Source organism: Sebastes umbrosus, chromosome 6 (assembly GCF_015220745.1).
Source record: "Sebastes umbrosus isolate fSebUmb1 chromosome 6, fSebUmb1.pri, whole genome shotgun sequence".
In the NCBI taxonomy this organism is placed as follows: Eukaryota; Metazoa; Chordata; class Actinopteri; order Perciformes; family Sebastidae; genus Sebastes; species Sebastes umbrosus.
Window position 1 is genome coordinate 3,803,964 of NC_051274.1, and position 21,168 is coordinate 3,825,131.

Sequence of the window (21,168 nt, forward strand, 5' to 3'; positions counted from 1 at the left end):
GCACGTGCCGGTTTTCGCGGCAAAAAAGATTTCGCGCGAAAAAGCGTCCGAGTCTTGTTTTAGATGTAGATCAGCTGGGACAATAACAACAATACCAGCCGATAACGGGGTCGGAACGGCGGGTTGAGAAACGGACCGGACCCGGTTGTGACCGACCGACCGACCGACGGACCGGCGGCTACTGCTCTAACCGATCCGTGTGTTGATCTCTCCGGTTTAGTTCCTTCTTACATCTCCAGTTTAGTCCGACTGCTTCCTGCGTGCCCCAACTAAACGAGGGGGTTGAAGAAGTGCGGCTAATAACTCAGCTAGCACGCTAATCTGCTGCCCTATAGATATATCTATATATTCATATCTATGTATTAATATGTAAGGAGATCGCTCTGTGCTCCGCTGAGCTTCATCACATGTGCTCTCAGACTGCGCTGTGAGTTGTGCTGATGATGATGATGATGATGATGTGTGTCTTCAGCGTTGTAGATGTTTTATATTCTCGGTCGCTCCCTCCTGGGACGCTGCTCTAAAGTTCACAATAGTAATCTACCTGCGTCCCGTCTGAGCTGTGAGGAGATCTGCTCTTGTTTGACACACTTCCAAAGCTAGTTTTGTCGTGTTGTTTTGCTAACTTGTGTGTCGGGTCTTTGTGATGAGATCAGATGCTAGCTGGTTAGCAGAGCTGGTAGTTGTGTTGTGTTCAGGGGCAGTGTGGCCAGGCCTCGCGGCTCTACTCTGCTGACAGGAGACATGAAAACACAAAGATTAGCCTGCTAGCTCGCTAACCTCCAGCCTTGATTGCTGTCACGGCCAATGTGCGACTCTTTTATTCGACTATATCTATCAGCGGCTGAGCCTCAGAGGGGGAGAGTTGGGATGCATTTAGCAATACTCTTATATTTGCCACATTTCCTGTTTTGGCAGATCACCCGTCTTGCTGTTTCACCACCAGACCCAAAGTAGTCATTTTCCAGAAGCTAGCTTAAAATAGGTTCTCATTTATGTTGAAGTGATCTTGTTGCTTATGATGCAGATGTACTAGCTTGTTTATGAGCAATAGAGAAAAGGGGAACTTTTTTTAAAAGAAATGTCCAAGCTGCCTGTGAACACATGCAAGCAAACTTTCAGAAGGTTTCATCACTGTTCCTTAAATTCACAGAGTACAGCAACTCCCAGTGGGTGTTGATACTCAAACTGCAGCATCTCTCTAGTTTGTGAGCCCAGTGAAGGGGTACTCTGTGACACACTGCCATGTCAGAGACTCTGATAACAGGGCAGACGTCCGAGGATCTGTTGGCTGACTTTGAGACTTTGCTGAACTCTGGGAGTATTGACCTGGCCGAGGACCACCAGATAGTGATCATCACCAGCCCCAGCAATGAGGGACTCCACCCGACCGCTGCCCCCACCAGCACGGGGGAAATCCTGCTGTTTGCCACGCCACAGGGCCCCGTTGATGTGGGGATCCAGGACAAGAGACGACCGGCTCTGGGAAGACCTCCGGTGAGGAGAAAGGGGAGAAGCGGTAGAGACAAAGGTCAAAGAAAGTGAAAGAGCGATAAGGGAAGTGGTTAGCTGAGGAGTTTTCCTTTCACATATTATATTGAAATGATTCCATGCTTTCTGCCTGTGTAACAAATCTGTACAAGTGCAGCCACCTGTTGCTTTAAGACATTTTGCTTTTCATTAAGCAGTCGTTTTCGCTCTCCTCTTCTTAATACATAATTAGTACATCATTCTAACAACATGTAGTATATAATTATAGTAGTTAATGGTGTTTGTTTTTTTTGGTGATTCTTCAGGTAAAGAGGAAGTTGGACCTGGACAGTGACCATCAGTATGTCAGCACCTCTCGACCGTCCATAGGCCAAGCACCACCCTCCACGCCAGCCCCTCCCAGAGGTACACACGGACACATTGCACAGCTCCGTTTATTCTGCTGATTTTTTTCTTTCGTCGTTACCTAAAATTCACAGCAGAAGCAGCACGTCAGCGCCACGTGAGCACTACATCCATCCAATGCATACAATCCATACAAACTCTGACCTTTGCTACAGCCGTCATTGTCCTAAAATAACAGCTGTCCTTTTATCAGCACAGACAACAGCCTGCCAACCTGTCTTTGTCTTCACCAGGCCGACTAGTATCGGAAAGAACTAAAACTATTGGTCAATTGTCAAGACAATTTTTATATTATTATGCATTGATTGATTTATATTGTGTTGTCCCTCCTATTGACCCTGATCAATCGTTGTGGTTCACAAGTTCAAAAACGTAAGGAAGGAGCTTTAAATGGTTGAATGGTTGTCATGCTTCACTTAGGGATGTTAATAATTTACCGCTTAACCGATTAACTGTATCGGTAAAACGGTTAAAAAGAAACATTAAAAATCTATTAAAAAGCTGAGCAAAACTCAGCAGCTTGTCACTTAAAGGAGAAAAGCTGGTCCACCTTAACAGCCCATCTTAAGAGAGTCTGAGCCGGCATTGCATACATTGATACAGGAAGTTGGCTCGGGTCTTAAGCTGAGGAGTTGTAGCTTTTATTCACCGACAAATAAACTGTACACACACTGCTACAGCTACGTTCACAGCTATAACGCCACCAACAACCCCACACTCACCGCCACCACACTAACACGGTCTGTCGGACACTCTTAACGCTCCACTGACAGACCGTGTGTGTTTGTGACTGCGTTCGGCGAGCACAAAGCCACCAGCAACGCTACAGCTGCTAACGTAGCACAAACACACACACACACACACACACACACACACGGTCTGTTGGACATTCGCTGTCGTTAACGCCCTGACAGACACACAGCTGACACCCTGGCAGCTAAACTAAATAACGTGGTGGAGACTAAAGTGGCTGCACGTGTCCTCGACATTACACGCAGCACCGTGGCTGCTACAGTAACTCTCCGGGACGAGTGAACTGGGGACTCAGTTGTCTGTTGTGCTCCTACACTTCAGCTGGGGCACCGCTGCATGCGAGGCACTGATCTTGTTGGTTAACCGTTAATAATTGGTTAACGAGGGTCAGTTATTGGTTAAATTTTTTTTTCAAAATTGGCATCCCTAGCTTCACTACATGCACAACAAACAAAACAGAAAATATACTTGAGTGTTTTGCCTCTTTTACACCAATGACCAGGGTTATCCGACCCATGTTCAACCCTTCTTTTGTCAATTCAAACCAAGCCAGTCAACACAGGTTAAAGGACCTGTGTGTAACAATTAGGGGGATCTATTGACAGAAATAGAATATAATATTAATAAGTATGTTTTCTTTATTGTATAATCACCTGAAAATAAGAATCGTTGTCTTTTCGTTACCTTAGAATGAGCAGTTTATATCTACATAGGGAGCGGGTCCTCTTCACAGAGTCCGCCATGTTTCTACAGTAGCCCAGAACGGACAAACCAAACACTGTCAACTCCTTACAATTCCACCCTCTTTTTTTAAAAGTGGTCGGGGTGGGGCACAGGGGATGTTCAGGGGTAGATAAGAAGTCAACCGTAGATGTCACATAGAAGTGGTGTACATCACCTGAAAGCTAGGAATAGGAGGATTAATTTGAGGAAAGAGCTCAGCACTGTGTGTCAAGTTGTTCTAGTCATTAATAAGAAATAAAAATGAATTAATGAATTAATTAAAATGTGAAAGGGTATCAGAGCTTAGAACATTATGATAGAAGTATATGATGGCCATCCCTGTGCTCAATTATGTCTCATACATTGTTGCAGCAATTTTTGGGTTGACACCATTTGTTACATAGATTTGGTGCTAAATTTAACCACTCGAGAATTGATAAAAATGATCAAAAGTCCCCCCAAAATACCATATTAAGACACCAAGACCTTGAGGAACACTATAGAAAAAGCCATGCTACGATTTGGTATCAAAAACTTTTGACATTTGGAGATTTCTGGAAGAATTTATTTTTTTGTCGATTGAATGATGAGCATTTCTGTTCTGGAAACTGCTCAGAAACCCCCTTATTGTCAATCTACCTAGGAAAACCACACATTCTCTGAATACCCTAGTGCTAATACCACTACAGGTACTGCTGCTACTACTAATACTACTAATACTACTACATGTACTGCTGCTACTACTAATACTACTACAGGTACTGCTGCTACTACTAATACTACTACAGGTACTGCTGATACTACTAATACTACTACATGAATGCACTGGTCAGTGATTTAAATAAGCTCATACATCTTTAGATGAGTTTGTTGTTACTGAGGTTCATCAGCTCAGCTGATTCAGAAAGAAAAGATGTTTGAGTAGTTTACAACTGTCTGTTAATAATAATGAATTTATTGATCAGCTTGTATTTATACTGTATACTTTTATTCAGAGAGGCAGAGTAAGACTTTTATTTGACTGTTTATTTGATTTTTAATTAAGTTTTATTTATTTTATTTATTTTAATATATTTTGTGGGAGAAACCTGAGCACCAGGAGAAAACCCGTACTGAAATATAATCAATTTAAGTTTTTTTTAATGCTCTAAATTACCCCCAAATATATAAAAAAATAATTGGAGGTAATTTAGAGTGTCCAATTAGCTTCATGCATAACTTGGAATTGTGGGAGAAACCTGAGCACCAGGAGAAAACCCTTACTGAAATATAATCAATTTAAAAAAAATGTAATGCTCTAAATTACCCCAAATATATTTAAAAAATATTTGGAGGTAATTTAGAGTGTCCAATTAGCCTCATGCATAACTTTGAATTGTGGGAGAAACCTGAGCACCAGGCAAAAACCCTTACTGACATATGATCGATAACTTTTTTTTCATACTCTAAATTACCCCAAAAATTATCTAAAAAATATTTAGAGGTAATTTAGAGTGTCCAATTAGCCTCATGCATAACTTTGAATTGTGGGAGAAACCTGAGCACCAGGAGAAAACCCATGCAGACACAGGGAGAATATACAAACTCCACACAGCTGGACAGGTGGAGGTGTCTCTGTGAGGCTGCAGCGCTCAAGTTTTAATCGTATAAATTAATCATACGATTAATCGCGATTAAATATTTGAACCGATTGACAGCCCTAGTTTTGTCTTAGGGCATATTGGTTTGAGAGAGAAAGGGAATTGTTTTTGTTGGGTGGGTTTGGTTATTTAATTGTGTTGGAATAAACTGGTTTGAAGTATTAAAGATTTCTAGGATGTAAATGTTGTGGAATTTAATAGAATGGAATATTCTGCAGATGTAAAAATGTGATGCAAGTAGTTTTTAAATAGATGTACAGTATAACATGGAACACTAACTAGGCAGTTGAAAAGTCATTTTTAATTTAAATGTGATTAATTCTAATCCTTTTCCCCTCGTCATCCACCGAACTCAGCCTCAGTCTGTGCTGTAAGGCCACACGGGTTTAGTTTTACGGGGAAAGAAACTACCCATTCTAATTAAAAGCAGAATTTTTAAACCCATATGTATTCCCTTTCCCTGTCTTTCCAGTTCCTCGAACAACGACGGAGAAGTCACGGTATGACACTTCCTTGAACCTCACCACCAAGCGCTTTCTGAACCTCTTGTCCCAGTCGGCCGACGGCGTGGTGGACCTGAACTGGGCCTCGCAGGTCTTGGATGTCCAGAAGAGACGCATCTACGACATAACCAACGTACTGGAGGGAATCCAGCTGATCTCCAAGAAGTCCAAGAACAACATCCAATGGCTGTGAGTATGAATAAATATGACTACATCAAATTGGTGTGTGAAACATAAACAATTGCAACTCTAAAATATAATAGGCACAAATACAGTAAACAGTAAATAAAAAATCTGAAAATATGAATTACAGCCCCTAAGCAGTAGGGCTGGGACGATACACCTACTGTATGTCCTGATCCGATACTAACATGATATTTAGGTGCCGATTCGATGTGTATTGCGAATCTGCAAGTATTGCAATTCGATATTACAATTTATTGTGATTTTTGTTAACTTTCTTTAACACTAGACCATGGGAAAAAGTTGAATCATACACTTCTAGGGACTTTATTTTGGAAAATATCTAAATGAATACAGTACAAATGTTTGATTTTCAGCATGTATGTAGTCAGAGATGTCCTGAAGTCAAATATATCAGTCATTGTCAGGAATTATGTATTACTTTTTTTCCAGCAACCCAAAAATCAAAGAATTTTCCCTCACAAATTAGTGGTATTTTCTTTTTAATTTATAAGGGAGATGTACTGTTTTATACTTCTGGTGAATATATTCCAATCAATCTTATTTCCATACATGTATTTTGTATATGCAGTACCTTATTTTGAAAACCGGACGTAGTCACACGTGTATACTTCCTCTAACTTCACCAAGTCCGTCTCTAGCTCTCCCGTCAGCTCCGTTCTCTTTATCCATCCATGGTCAGCTCCATCGGGGCCGTTTGAATGCATTTAACATAACTGTCAGTGTATGGGTGCTCTACAGTTGTAGCGTCGGCCCATTTGACCACGGAGACGAGAGCGACGGCCGGCTCGACCGCATGACACGACAATACGATAATGTTTCCTGTCCATAACGGAGTTAGCATGCAGCTTTAGCCGTGATGTCTAGCTCTGCTTTTCCTGCAATGTGTGAAACCCAAAGTGTTTCCATCCTTTACTGGATGTGTAGTGTTTACCACGCTGGATTTAAATTGTGAGGGTGCAGGTCGTATCCACATGGATCCACCGTTTTCTACTTTACCGTTTCAGCTAACTGCGGTTTGTTTCGGTTGAAGGATACGGAACGGATATGACGTCACGTTACTCAGACTACAACAATAAAAGCGTTAACTTCCCTCTACCTCCCTATAGACTCAAATGAAGCAAATATATTGATTCTGGTATTAAAACATCGATTTCAAAATCGTAAAAAAAAAGAAAATCACAATACATACGTAGGTGAAATCCATTTTTTTCCCCCACACCTAATAGGCAGGATGTGCCTCATTATGGCAGTAAAATATTAAAAAGTGTCTGGTATGTGGTGTTTGGAGTCAATAAACCTCAATTACTTTTTATTTTTTCCGTGCTTCCTTCTCCTGCAGTGGTAATCGAGTTGATGCGTCGTTGGTTTCCCGCCATAAGGAGTTGCAGAGGGAGGTATGTGACCTCACAGACGCTGAGGAGCAGCTGGACGAGCTCATTTCTAAATGCAACCTCCAGCTCCGACTGCTCACAGAGGACCCACAGAACAAGAAATATCCTTTTGACCGTTTTTTAGTAACTTGTTTAATCTTGCATTCCATAGATGGCAAAGCGTTTTTTTAAGACGGCGTTGCAGTCTTAGAATGACCCCACTTGCTGCTGTATTGCATTCCTTAATGGTTGTGTTCATCACGTTGGGCTATGTGCACTGCCAGGACTTAAGGAAGTCATTTGATTCCCCAGACCAGCTGGTCATGGTGATCAGAGCTCCACCAGAGACCCAGATGCAAGTTTCAGAACCCAGCAAGGTACGGGCCTTGAATGTCATTCAGCGTTTTTGAAGCATGTTCATTTTGTGGTTGTGAGGTTTTCACCTGACCGTGCATATATTCACCTTCATCCCTCAGGGTTACCAGGTGTCGCTAAAGAGCACGCGGGGTCCAATCGACGTCTTCCTCTGTCCAGAAGACAGCTCTGGCGTCTGCAGCCCCGTGACAGGAAGTAGTCCCTCCAAACCCAATGCAGACACCTCCCCGGTCCCGCCTCCCACACAACCCACAGACAAATCGCAAGCCAGTACATCCACAACAGCCCTGGAAGTGGGTTTATCATCGCCAGCGTCCACGTCGTCCACAGTGACGGCAGCCTCCCAGCAGGACCCCTCATCACTGGTGTTAGGTGGTGACGCGGGTGAGTGTTGACATCTGTCAGTAAATGAATGTACATTTATTATCCTCAATTTCAAATGTTTTTAAGTGATACTCTTAAAGGGACTGTTTGTAACTTTTTACACTCATAAATCTACCGGGTCGGGATCCCATGCGCGCTCGTGTGTTGCAGGAGTCTCTGCTCCGCTGCCTGCTTACCTTCACTCACACACCGCGCGCGTTCTCGCTGTCTTGCTGTCTCGTTCCACCTCTACATGTGCATGCGCAGAAGAGTTAGTTTAGCTCTGAGAATATCTAGTGAATGAACAGTGGACGTTTGTGCAGAAATAACTGCTGCAGCTCCTCCAGACCAACAGAGGTTTCTGTGTCTTGTGAAGTGACGGGGCTCCGCAGAGAGAAACGCTATTGTCTCCGACCGGTGCCGGTGTCTCTCTGCGGGCGCAGTCGGGAGACGATAGCGTTTCTCTTCCTGCTTCAGCCCCGGCACCGACCCGCTTTTCCTGCTTCAGCCCTGGAGGCTGAGGCAGGAAAAGCCAACACTAGGATCAGCAGTGATTCATGGAGAGACCTTCGTCTGGTCAGCTAACATTACTGCCAAGCAACTGAAATATAGAGTGATATTGTGGTTTTAGCTGACGTGTGTCGCCTCACTGTTTTGAGCGATGCTCGTTCATGTCTACGTAGAGCGAGCAAAGCGTGAGCCCGACGCTGACTTTCGTTGACTTAACGGCCACAGATGTCGCTGTTAACAAGCATTTCTGAAAGTTACAAATGGTCCCTTTTAAGTGATACGGTTTCACTGCTGTAAAAAGTTGTCACTCTTCGTGGAGAGCAGCAGTGTGGTCAACTTGAATTCATGTACAATGGGGGAAAAAAACTATCAATAGAGACTTCTTAAGCGTCTCCTTCTGCATAATTCACTTCTACATACAGTGAACACACGAAAGAGTTGAGTCTTCTGGAGTAAAGGGAACAATGCAGCCCTGAGCCAAACGATAACATTTCATCATACTAAAAGCAAAAAGGAGGTAGATAGCGTGCACATCCAACCCCAGTTCGGTACAGGTGCTGGAGAAAATGGCAACAAAGGAAAAGGAGTTTTTCAACAGGCCTACATAGCGTTGGTTATGTGCGGTTAGTGATTTAACATTTGTCATTTGGGATGACTCTTCGTGCTGTTAAGTTTATATTAGGGATGTCAGGATGTCCGATACTTCGGTACCAAGTCAATGCCGAAATTCTGAAAACTTGAAGGTACTAGTTTTTCTACAGTACTGCAGGTACCAGGGATCAGGGGTAGAGACTAACGCCGTCCCGTCATGCCAGGCACCGTAGAAAATTTCTCTGATAATGCGACATTGTGAACAACAAATCCGTGTTGAAAGGAGGAGGAGAGCTAGTTAACGTTAGCTGTTCGCAGCCGGTGGGCAGCACAGTCCTGCTTGGCAACATAACGAAGCTTACAGCTAATGTACAGAGATTGCATAGAGTTACATTATGATCCGTCCAATCTCTATTCAGTAAAAATGAGTATTGGGCGAAGGTAAATTACAACGTTATCATGAAAGGTTCAAATGTAATCTTGTAAAATGTCGTTTTTGGCGAGAAACTTGAGGCGGATCATCAGGGATTAATAATAAATTCACAAACAGTATGCAAAATGGCATAAAGGACTGTATGGTGAAGTACATGGAAATTATTGATTTGTTTTTTACTTTGTTATCGAATTGGATATCGAGAATCGTGGAATTTCACTGGTATTGGTGTCGACTACTAAGTTTCTGGTATTTTGACATCCCTAGTTTGTATTCCACATAGAAAGTGCAAGCTGGTTAGCCTAGCTTGCTAATGCAAGTACTGATTCCCACTCTTATTTTTTGTTCATGTTATTTCAACACCTGAGTTATGTGCAGCTTCTGCAAACTCGGGGTTGAATTCACAAAAGATGAACAATTTTGCGGCCATAGTTCTCAAAGCACCCGCAAAGGGAAAAATGCACTCCTAACTGCGCTGCCAAACAAATAGGGTCTCTGTGCTTTTGTGCTATTTGCTCCTATTTAAATTAGGTAATATGCATACATTAGGTGTAAAATCCGCCCCTTTCTATGCAAATGAGCCTCACTGCAAAAACAGTCCAATGCACAGAGATCAGCGCTGATAGCCACGCACAGTTACAGTGAAATTATTAGCGTCTTCAGAGAGTTGGTGGTAACTGAAGCGCATTTATAAGGGCTGTCTGCTCAAATTCATTTATTTTGGGATTCAGTGACCGGATGCAATGACAGTTGTCATGAGAAAAAAATTAATAAAGCTCCCCTACATGCCATTTTTGAAATTGTATAAGAAAAAAAAAAAGAAGAAAAACTAGAATGACACTTGGAGAGCGCAGACCTCCGCCCCCCCTTCTCTGTTCAGCTTGCGCCATCATCCACGTGTCTTTTGTTTATGTTGAGATCAGCTGTTCGTAGCGGAGCATCGTAAAACACTTCATTCAAACTGGACAGAAACAAAATAACACTCACGTAAACCGTCGTCGTTACTCTTTCCAACAATCACCAAGTGTGCTTTGGTCGAACTCAACTGTAATTTCACCGAGTTTAATGTGAAAAAACGCCAAATCTACAGGTGTCGTCGTCCCACTTCCCGCTTTCTCTCTGTTTCTCTCTCTGAAGGAAGAAGTCGGGGTCATGCGTCATCAACGCATCCTCAGCTGCACTGCACATGTGTTATACTCTGTGGTTTTAATGCTCAGGCTGATCGGAATTCTTAAAAATATTCCTGAATCCGGATCATGATACGGATCGCCACCAAAATCGAATGGATTGTTCATCGTGCCACATCCCACCCCTCTAAAAAAGGTCATTCAAATCCATCGCAGACTTTTGGAGTAATCCTGGTAACAGACAAACAAACAAACAAACCAACACCGTTCAAAACATAACCTCTTTCGGCCTTGGCGGAGGTAAAAATGAATGAAGGTTATTATATCAGCGAATAAACAAATTAGTTTTTCCTCTTCCTCTTTTCTTAAATCCTTTGCTTATTATTGACTTATGGTATGATATATGGACATGAACTCAATAGTTTTTGCTGACCTCCATATTGTCCATTGTGTTTGTTTACATAAGAAAGTCACCAATGTTTTTGCCAACATGATGCCAGAACAATCAGCAGGGTTTTCCCCATCATTTTAAGACTTGGGGCGTTGCGCAGACATTGCATATTTTTGTTAAGTGTCCGAGACTCTTTATTGTTTATTTTATTTATTTAGGATATTTTAATATATTTTTCCCCTTCCAATTCCAAAGAATTAAAAGTTCATTTCTCTTTTTAAAGGTGGACTTTGCCCTATTATTTTATTGTCATTATATCGGTTTCATAAAATGGTCTTAAAATGGCAATAATATTGTATTATCGCAATTATTTCTGGGGCAATATATCGTCCAACAAAATTAGTTATCGTGACTGGCCTAGATGGAAGTGGCACTCTGGTAAGCCCCTCCTGACTAGACCTCCGGCTCAGGCTGACTCTCACCCCTCACAACCAACGCATTGACCTTAAGCATTTTATACTTTGCCACGTGGATAATTGCAATCGGACACAAAAAAAAATGGCAAATTGCACTCAGCTGTAAAACTCTATGGGCGTGTTTGCGCTGTAATATCATTAGTGCAATATCATTTGTGAATACTGACCTTTTAAACGGGGCAGATATTAGGAATGTGACGGTGAGGAAAATTTCTCACCGGTTAATAAACTTGTGACAACACCGGTGTTACCGATTTACACCGGACATTTTACAAGAAAAGTTGACTTTGATGTTTACCTTTGGGTGGGTGTGTGTCCGGCCCCTCGGTAGAGCTTTTGCTGCGGGGCCGGCTGTGACCGCTCCGTCCTCCTCACGGCTATTACCTCATTAATATTATTGTTCTCTTACAGCTTTAGGTTTAAAATCTGAAATACTGCCAAATAGGCGCTTTTGTTTTTCGCTTCGCATCGTGTTGTCTGTCAACTCTCTCTCGTCCCGCGTGTGTGAAATATGACACCTGCTACTCTGTGCTGAGACGCCGTACAGAGCAGATGCATTCACTTTTAGTTTGTAGCGTCTGTTGTCCGACTATGTGTTGATAACATGCCGCTGATGCGCCAAAATGAAGTAAATGGGTTTTATTTCTGTAAAAAAAAAAAAAAACGACGGTGGGGGCGGTGGGTACGTAATGTAACCCGTGTGTGCCCGGCCACCGTGTAACACCAACCACCGTGACAAGCTTAGCAGATATCCGTTGCAAGTGAGTTTTGTGTTTGTCCCACATTGTACAAAGGAGGGGGGGACTCGCTAGATCTGCTGTCTGTTTTTCATGGGTCTAGTTGTGGTGATGGCAGAAGACCAGATTGTCAAAACTCAATTCAGCAATAGATCATCCTGTAACCTCAGCACTCCGTATGTTACCCAGTGATTCAATTCACAGTCATAGCAGGAAAAGCACAGGCATTTTCAGTGTCACAGTAAGCCATGCCAATGAGTGAGCATGCACAATGCAGGACCTGGGAGCTGACGCCTGAATGGCATTCAGCCTTTGTTGATGTTATTGCTGTAGTTCCACCTGTGCTTTTCATGCTATGACATGACAAAGTGTGTTGCTCTGTTACATACATGATATGTACTGTCACAAACACAAAATGGTTGACGCGCTTCCTGTTTGTGTGTGTTTTTAATTATCTAATTAGTTATTGCTCAAACTCCAGCGTTAACAAATGTTCCTGAGGTCCAGTGTTTTTTTGACATTTGACTTTCTGTAACAGAATCGCTCCTGGGAGGCGACCCGTTCTCCAGCCTCGGCGACATGCCCAATTTTGACTTCTCGCCCCTCTCCTCCTCGGACTTCCTGAACGGAGATGGCCTTCCTCTCACATTGGACGGTTTCATCAATCTGTCCCCCCCTCACAGTCACGACTACCACTTTGGACTAGAGGACCATGAAGGTATCAGTGAACTGTTTGATTGTGACTTTGGTGACCTATCGCAAGTTTTGGGGGACAGTTAGATGAAGAAGACGACGAGGAGGAGAGGAGGAGCTTGTGGGAGACTAGATTTCGGGCTTTTCCTCCGTTCCCTGGGGCTTCTAAACGAGGGCTGGAAATCAACATTTTATGGGCAAATCTTTGTCAAAAAACCCAAACTTCAAGTTTTAACTGTGCAGTGTGAGAAAATGTTTTGTGTAATAATTGCCTGTGATCCCCAAAATACCATCCCAACTCCAAAATCTCAGTCCCCAAAATTGTACAGCACATTATTAGCACTATTCTCTTTGGCCATTTGAATTTTAGACCAAGACTTTAGCTTTAGTATAGCTATTTAAATTATTTATATGAATGTTATTTTGATATTTTGTACAAAGTGTGTTTTTTGTTGTTGTTGATAATGTTTTATCCAAGTGGATTGTGCAGGTGTTTGTGTGTGGAGTATGGGACTCGTAGGGCTGGTTTCCTTTACACTGATTAGCTCACATTGCTGCGATTCATAAGGCTGGTTTTCTGATGTTTCAGTCTGAAGTTATTTTCTGTAAAGGAGGAAAAGTTTGCGTCCCGCTGCTGAAGCTGCTTCGATGAAACCAGCGTTATGAGAAGTGCAGATTCAGTGCCGGGCTGTCCAAAAGCGTCTTGGGAGCTCTGGTGCTCCACAGTGATGGAGGTCGTTATAAGCACGAAAGTAAAGTAACTCTCCATTAATAATGAGTTTTATCTATAACACTGGAATCCTGACAGACTGGTTTCTTTAACATCTCTGTGTCTGACAGTGACACTCATGGTATAATTGCCCCCAACTTAATGACTAGATTTGCACGTTCCACCAGCTCGTTCTCATTCCCAGGGCATCAAATACTGACGCTTTGTCACGGCTTTCCATTAACCACAATGTAAACCCATCTGCGCCAACAGTAAACGCACAGGGAAAGTGCTGTGATGACGTATTAAAAAAGAGACATACGGGGTTTCCATCTTTGAGAGTTTAGCATCATCTTCTGGACAGTCGGGGAGTTTCATCCAGGAGATCGCTATTCGTGTCCCGTGGTTACATTTCACTTTCACTTTACAATTAGCTGTCTGTTTGTGTCCCATGTTCACAACCTCAAGTCTCATTTTCACTGTTAAAACATAGTACTTTTTAAGCCCAACCATGTTTTTGTTTTTTTCTAAACCTAAGTGTTTTTGTTGCCTAATCCTAAACAAGTGTTTTTGTTTAATTCACAACATTAGGCATGTGTTTAGTGTGACGGAAATAGTGACGCCAAGGGGTCTGACAAAGCGGCAGTATGTGACGAGTTGGGATGAGAATGTGTTGGTTGGTAATAAATAGCTAACGCCGAAAACACACCAGGCAGCGGCGAAGTGTGGTGGGAACAAATTCTTTGTAACACAGGTCAACACGTCACAGCATTCACAGGACTCTCTGTTTACTGATTAGCTGCGGGTACTCACCTCGCCGTTAAAAGTTAAACTCTCCTCAACCTTTAGTTTGGCCGTACTTAGTTGCTGAATCAAAAACAGCTGCAGGTCGCCGAACTCGGAGGGGCTGCCGCATCTTTCCATAGACCTCGAGTGGCAGCTCGCTGCAGGCCTCACTTCGCTGCTGCTCTGGTGTGTTTTTGGCGTAAAGGTCTATTTTTATTCGCCCTCCAATCCCACTGACCAACAGATGTTTTTACGGGGCTGTATATATTTATGTGAAAAATGAACACAAGAGACAAGATGCTTTTGGGGAGCTCGACCCGAATCTTTCTTCAAATAAATGGTAACATAAAGGGTTACCATGACATATTTAATATTCATATTTTCTCTTCAAAAGACACATGTCTTTTGGGCGTCTGGAAGAAGTCTGGTTTCACTGAATGGCTCTCAAAAGCCATGTTAGAGTCTAAAGGACAAAGGTAGACACTCCACAGTGTGACCAATAACGTGGTTTCGAAGGAAAAATGAAAATCCGTAAGGGTCCAGATTTTGTTGGTGTGCAGGAAACCAGGTGATGATAGTCTGCTGCAGTTATGCTAGTGATTAAAAACTAATACTGAATCCGTTGTTCTCTATTAGTTAGGCGTTTAGCCATAGTCTCAGGTGTTCGGTGCAGAGCAAAGTCTTAAATCAATGTTTTTTTGATGCAAACATGTATGAGAGTGTAACTGTTTTAGATGTGTTTTGTGGGTGTTGTGTAGGTTGATAATAGGTTTTTTACAGATTTAGAAAATTCTTGAAGACAGTGCATGTTTTTTTTTCATCTTTTTTTCAGCCAAGTGAGTGAGAAAAGTTCACCAGATGCCTGTAGACTAATGCTCCCCGCCTGACTCTTACTGTCATGTGGGGAAAGCTCCCAGCAGGCCCCGACACACAGTTAAAGCTCTTCAATAGATCCTCACAGACCGTACACTCTTAATTGCATGCCTTCTAAAAGCATTCAGTCTGGTTTGCTCCATCGTTAATGCTTAGTTCACACTGCACGACTTTAGCCCTGATTTTCCGCTCCATGACAGTTTTTTAGAGCTCCCCGGTAAAAAGCCCCAGATCGGAGGAAAATCAGCGTTCGCTCGCACATCAGTGCTCGAGCGTCATGTTTGAACTGCCATGTTTGTGCCTCGCAGACATAATCCAGATATCTAGCATGCTAAATATGTGGACCTGTCAGGGGACTCCGGCCACGAGCTACAGCCAATGAGAGAGCACAAGACACCTGAGGAAACCCGGGGGGGGCGGAGGGGTCGCCTGTAACAATAGGAACTTACTGTATGTGCTGCATTTGCAACACGGAGCAAAATTGTTGTTGCACCTAGAGGAATAAATAGTCAAAAAGAGTGGAAACAGACTTTTCTTGTAAACACACGTGCCAACAACATCAGCAATGTGTCTCACGTATCATATCATTTACAGTGTAATTCTTGCGTGTGTTTTAGTGAAAAATCTAATTTGGAGACCTCATCGGGGAATCCTCCCGGTGAGAGATCTTGTATTATGTGACCTCCTGTCGCCAGTCAGTCGTGTAGTGTAAAAACCACAGCGACTGAAAGACTCCTGATTACAAGGACAGCAAGTTGTGTAGTGTGAACAGTACAGCGATCTGATGACTTCGGAAGTCGTGTAGTGTGAACTTTGCTTAAAGCACAGCTGCAATCTTTGCTTTGACCGGTCTAATCAGTGTAGAGCAGCGATGACTTCTGGAAGGGTTAAGTGGAAGTGATGGACTCTGGATAGGAATGCAGAACATGGACATGCTGTTCAGTGTTTGCACTTCAGATCAGAAAGTTAATGTTCATGCCTTAAATCAATGACCTCTACCGGGTAAAGGAAGGTACCTGGGATATCTTATCTTAGCCCCAAAAGGATTCTTGTTTTTCTACGATAGTCACATCATCTTGACATGCTACTACATGCCTTGTTTCTTTAGAAACCACATTGATTTTCAGTTGTAATAAGCAGCAATAACAAAGAGGTTTTCACATCATGCACTCAAGAGTATGAGATGAAAAACTGTCCTGCTACGTGTTGTCACAGAAATGTCTGCGTCAAAATGTATTTTTCTTGTTCTAAGTTATGTAAGCTAACATGTTTTTTTTGCATTCCTGAAGTATTGGGTTTTAATGTGTGTGGGTGCATGTAATTGTTTTGTTGTATTTCATATTTATTTAAAAAAAATGGGGTGGGTTTAATAGAAAAAAAATGGTACAAAATTCTCCATTTTCTGGCAGGAAGCGATTTTACACCCATACTTACTTTTACTTGGTAAATCCAAGCAAATCATGCATTGATAAATGTCCTGTTTTGTTTGTAAATTAGCTTCTCGGTAGCACATTTATATTTTGCGATGTTTTTTCCCCTCATAGAGAATATATTTCCCCGTCTTACCTGTTGTTTTGCATGTGCAACCTTTGCATTGGCTAATGATGCATAGAAATATTCAGGAATGCAGTTATTGTCATTTTGACTGAACTGGCTAATAATAATTCTCCATACCTTCTTTAGTCACGGCTTTCTCCGTCAAATCAGTTTAGATTACAGATTATCTCCATGTTGCAGGCAACATAGCTAATCTAAGGTTGTACATGTATGTAGTGTAGCCTTTGGGTGCCTCAAACTGTCGTGTGAATGTGTGACAACCTTATAACTGCAGTCATCTTTTGTTTCCTTTATCTTCAGATCTGAACCATAAATTCCAGTGTATAATTTCAGTTTCTGAAAAATGTTCAAACTGACAAAGGTGTTTTACAAGCCACTAAAATGTTAGGCGCCCTTTGTAACCCTTTAGAATGTACCATATTTTTTGTCTCTCTGCGTTAAACTTCCAGCGCCAGCTGAACTGGTCGACACAACGAACGTCAGCAGTTCATGTCGTCAACCTGTCTTGTTTTGGTTCTCTGCAGGACAAAATGCAGTGCCTTGTTGAGGTAAAAATCTTAATTATTAATGAATATTCAAATCAGGAATTAATTTTATGTGTTGCCATGGAGAAAGAATGCAATGTTTTCAGGCGTTTTTCGTGTGTTTTTTTGTGGAGTTTTGTTTGGAAAAAAAAGTTCAACTTGAGATTTGCACCAGGGTTGAAATCAAATCACCTTCAGTTAAAAAAAAATTCAATAAAACTGTATAGGATTGGGAATTGAAAAAAATCAAAGTATGTATAATTTTCAGAAATAACAGGTCAGGGCTGTGTTAAATTCATGAAATATATGCCAATTGATTAAAGCTATACAACACTATAAATACCACCACATACCCTCATACGACGGTTCTTATATCTTATGAAAAGTCATTCCTCATTTGTCATGCGTTCTATGAATGTCTAGCAACACGTGTCAATTTCTGCTCGTTACATGTGTACAGTCTTTTCAAAATAAAACTTCTGTCTTCACAGGAAACAAGTCTTGGTTAGGTTTAGGCAACAAAACTACTTGGTTAGGTTTAGGAAAATATCGTGGTTTGGGTTAAAATAACTACGGAGGTGGCATTATCTACGTATGGAAGTTACGTAACAAATAAGTCAACGTTTGGGTTAAAATACGTACAGAAGTACCGTTACAGAAGTACCGTTACATAAGTACGGAAGTTACCTGGCAAATCAGCGTTGACTTCTGGTTTCAGACGGGACACAAACAGCGGTCTCCTGGGCGAAAAGTCCAGTATTTTTAGACCCATCCATCCACCGCATACTCCTCCCTACGCGGACTTTGTCGCTCTTTATACTTTCTGGTTCACGATTACGTAGATTACATACAAATTGATTTTGTGGGATATATACGAAATACGGTGCATTTCTTTTCATAGGTATAGCTCCGAACGGTGTATGAGAACAGTCTGAATATCTATAAGGTGTCACTGTTGGGTGCAAAAAAGATTTACAAGCGCAATCTGCTGACAAATGCTATAAAATTGCTGTGGTTTAATAGAACAAAAGTGAATTGACTCCAACCCTGATTCAGTCACTGTTCAAAGTGCTTTTAAGGGAAACTGTAGCTTATCCAGCAACTTAACAATCAATCTGTTGTTTTTTGTGTTTTTACAAATTTAATTTTGTCGCTAAATACTTGGGTAAAACAAAAACTACAGATTTGTACTTGTGAAATATTAATGGGCCCCAATATGCCCCTTTTTGTATCAACTTTTCTTTGACAAAAATTAAAAATTAACTATTTTGATTTGACCCATTTGCGCACATCTTGTCTTGTTATACAAAAGTGAATCTCACACCAAAAATATAGTATTCCATTTAATCATTTGCATTAATTGCAGATATTTTCAGCGTATAGTACACAAGGTTTGCAGTGTAAATGTCAAAAGATTTTTACCGTTCATGGTTAAGTTTATTGTCGGCTGCAAAGGAACCACCGGGCTCGTAGGAAGAACCCGTTCGATTGGTTGTGAACTTCCTGAAGTCAATGATTTCTTTTGTATTACTGACATTGAACATGTTATTTTTGCACCACGTCACTCCTATAGAGTGCTACAGGAATGAGTCCTAAAACCCGGAGATGAATTAGCCTTTTTGGACTTACGGTTCCCTTCTCTCGAAGTCAATAGATTTTTCTGAATAGGTTTGTAGTTAGATGCCTGAAATAAGGTCTGTGGTTAACACGAGCTGAAGAGATTTTAACGTTTTGTTCTATGACATAAAATACATCAATAAGTATCCCACTCGTGAATTTTGAAGCTTTTATATGTCTTTAAAAAAGGCAGATGCTAACAAGTGGCTAAATGAGATTACTAAATGTCATCACGCCGACTCATCCTCCTTTACAGCCTCGTTGTGTATACTCGTGCTCATGCGACTGTGGTGTAGTTCGTTTATAGCTTAACGTTAGCTTTTTACTTGTGGTGATTACATTCACACTTTAAAAATCACAAAAGCGGTGTTCAGTGGAGATTATCTTGCTGAACAAAATATTTAAGTATCATAAACTTGTGTTTATGATACTTAAACGTTTTATTCTGTCATTCCCCTGCCTCTTTAGGGCGTGGCTATCTTGTGATCGACAGGTCGCCACGTTGTTCGGTCTGGCAGTTTTTTTCTGTGTTTTTGTCTTAGAACTCTAACCTTTCACAGTGTGTTTTCTGTTCATGAAAGTTAAAGGGACTCTGTAAGAATCAGAAATTGCTTGTTAACAGCGACACCTGTGGCCGTTAAGTCAACGAAAGTCAGCGTCCTGTTGCTCGCGCTTGTGCTCGCTCTACATAGACATGAAGGAGCATCGCTCAAAACAGTGAGGCGACACACGTCAGCTAAAACCACAATATCACTCTATATTTCAGCTGCTTGGCAGTAATGTTAGCTGACCAGACGAAGGTCTCTCCATGAATCAATGCTGATCCTAGTGTTGGCTTTTCCTGCTTCAGCCTCCCGACCGCGGCCGGAGGGAACAGGGGAGACACCGGAGGTTTGGTCAGAGACGATAACGTTTCTCTCTGCGGAGCCCCGTCACTTCACAAGACACGGGAAACCTCTGTTGGTCTGGAGGAGCTGCAGCAGTTATTTCTGCACAAAACGTCCACTGTTCATTCACTAGATATTCTCAGAGCTAAACTAACTCTTCTGCAGTGTGTAGTGTGCGCGCATGCACGTTAGATGGAGCGAAAGAGCGAGTAAGAACGAGCGTGGTGTGTGAGTGAAGGCAGGCAGGCAGAGGAGCAGAGTACAGCAGAGACTCCGGCCCTGGAGACCAAAGCTACGGTCTCCCCCGCGTCCTCCGACCGCAGCCAACACTGTTTAACAGACGGGCTTCACTAGATACAACCAAGAGGTTTTGGTGCTTCCGTGTAGTTTGTGTTGGAGTCTTGTCTGAACAGCGTAGCCACACGCGAGCGCGCATGGGACACCTACCCGCAATGATTTATACGTGTAAGAAGTTACAAACAGTCCCTTTAAGTATGCTCTTTATTAGTTGCCTGAAAATGCCTTATTCAGCGTTCGGTTGTACTTAGCTCAATCCTCGTGTCACTTCTGGTTACAAAAGACAAACATGGCGACGGCCAACATGCTGAACTAGATGCTTCGAAACGGTTGTCCACAAACCAATGCGTGACGACGTTGACTTCTTATATACAGTCTGAGTGATCCCACCGCACAGCAGCTTTTAGGCATTTTTGTTGTTTTTTGTGAGCAGACAGAATTGACAAGGAGGCACCTTCACGCAATACAGAGTCGATGGAGAGCGATGAATTGTTTCCCCCTCCGGTGTGGGCGGGACTTAATTGCGCTCCGTCTCTATAGTTACTCTCTTCATTACTGTTGTGTACTGTAATCAGAAAATATACTTCACATTATCTTAGCATTATTAGAATGTTAAATGAAGGGCTGAGACTGGGATTATCACTGCCAGAAATACCCAGAAAAAATACATTTCAGTCACTAGTTTTCCAGCAGTAAACATCACATACAACTAAATACAATCTCACCTACGCAGCTAGAGGGAGCCCTTTACCCAAGACAGCACAGAGGCCAGAAAACAAGCAGAGAAAGCCAGTCAGTAGTGCGTAATATGTAGTAATAAACAGTCTATTCCCTCTGAAATGTGATTTTTAGTGATGAAAGTCATTGGGTGTAAAATGTTGGTAAAATATGACCTCACACAGAGGTTGCAATTATTACAAGGCTGTTGCATTGGATTGATTTACTTTTTACAGGAGTATTAACTCCTTATGCATTAAAATCTCATTCTGTTGAGTTGTGGTGAGTAAAAATAGTAGAATGTTGTACTTCCAGTCCAAGTCCTTGATCCGTGGTATTGGTTTTCTCATCTAACTATTTATATATGTAGACCATCTAACGTATTTCCCAAAATATGAAACTAATATTTTAAA

General features: G+C 41.9%; 1 protein-coding gene across 2 annotated transcripts; it reads left to right on the plus strand.

Annotated features, from left to right (window-relative positions):
- The first annotated feature begins 21 nt into the window (after positions 1–21).
- On the plus strand, positions 22–15,266 carry e2f1 (E2F transcription factor 1). Of its 2 annotated transcripts, none has more exons than XM_037772527.1 (7): positions 22–1,497; positions 1,797–1,896; positions 5,485–5,704; positions 7,062–7,214; positions 7,355–7,469; positions 7,569–7,851; positions 12,634–15,266. In XM_037772527.1, exons 1-7 carry the CDS (start codon positions 1,246–1,248, stop codon positions 12,873–12,875), a joined length of 1,365 nt encoding a protein of 454 aa, XP_037628455.1. In that variant the 5' UTR covers positions 22–1,245; the 3' UTR covers positions 12,876–15,266. The 2 variants fall into 2 exon arrangements, with proteins under 2 accessions (XP_037628455.1, XP_037628454.1); XM_037772526.1 differs by having other exon boundaries at positions 30–1,497; positions 7,569–7,847; positions 12,630–15,266.
- Positions 15,267–21,168: the final 5,902 nt, after the last annotated feature.

Bases quoted from the DNA above. Each gene is read 5' to 3' on its own strand.
- e2f1 (XM_037772527.1), top strand. From the start codon at position 1,246: ATGTCAGAGACTCTGATAACAGGGCAGACGTCCGAGGATCTGTTGGCT. The intron at 5,705-7,061 runs GTGAGTATGAAT...CTTCTCCTGCAG, and splicing joins AAGAACAACATCCAATGGCT to TGGTAATCGAGTTGATGCGT. The intron at 7,470-7,568 runs GTACGGGCCTTG...TTCATCCCTCAG, and splicing joins AAGTTTCAGAACCCAGCAAG to GGTTACCAGGTGTCGCTAAA.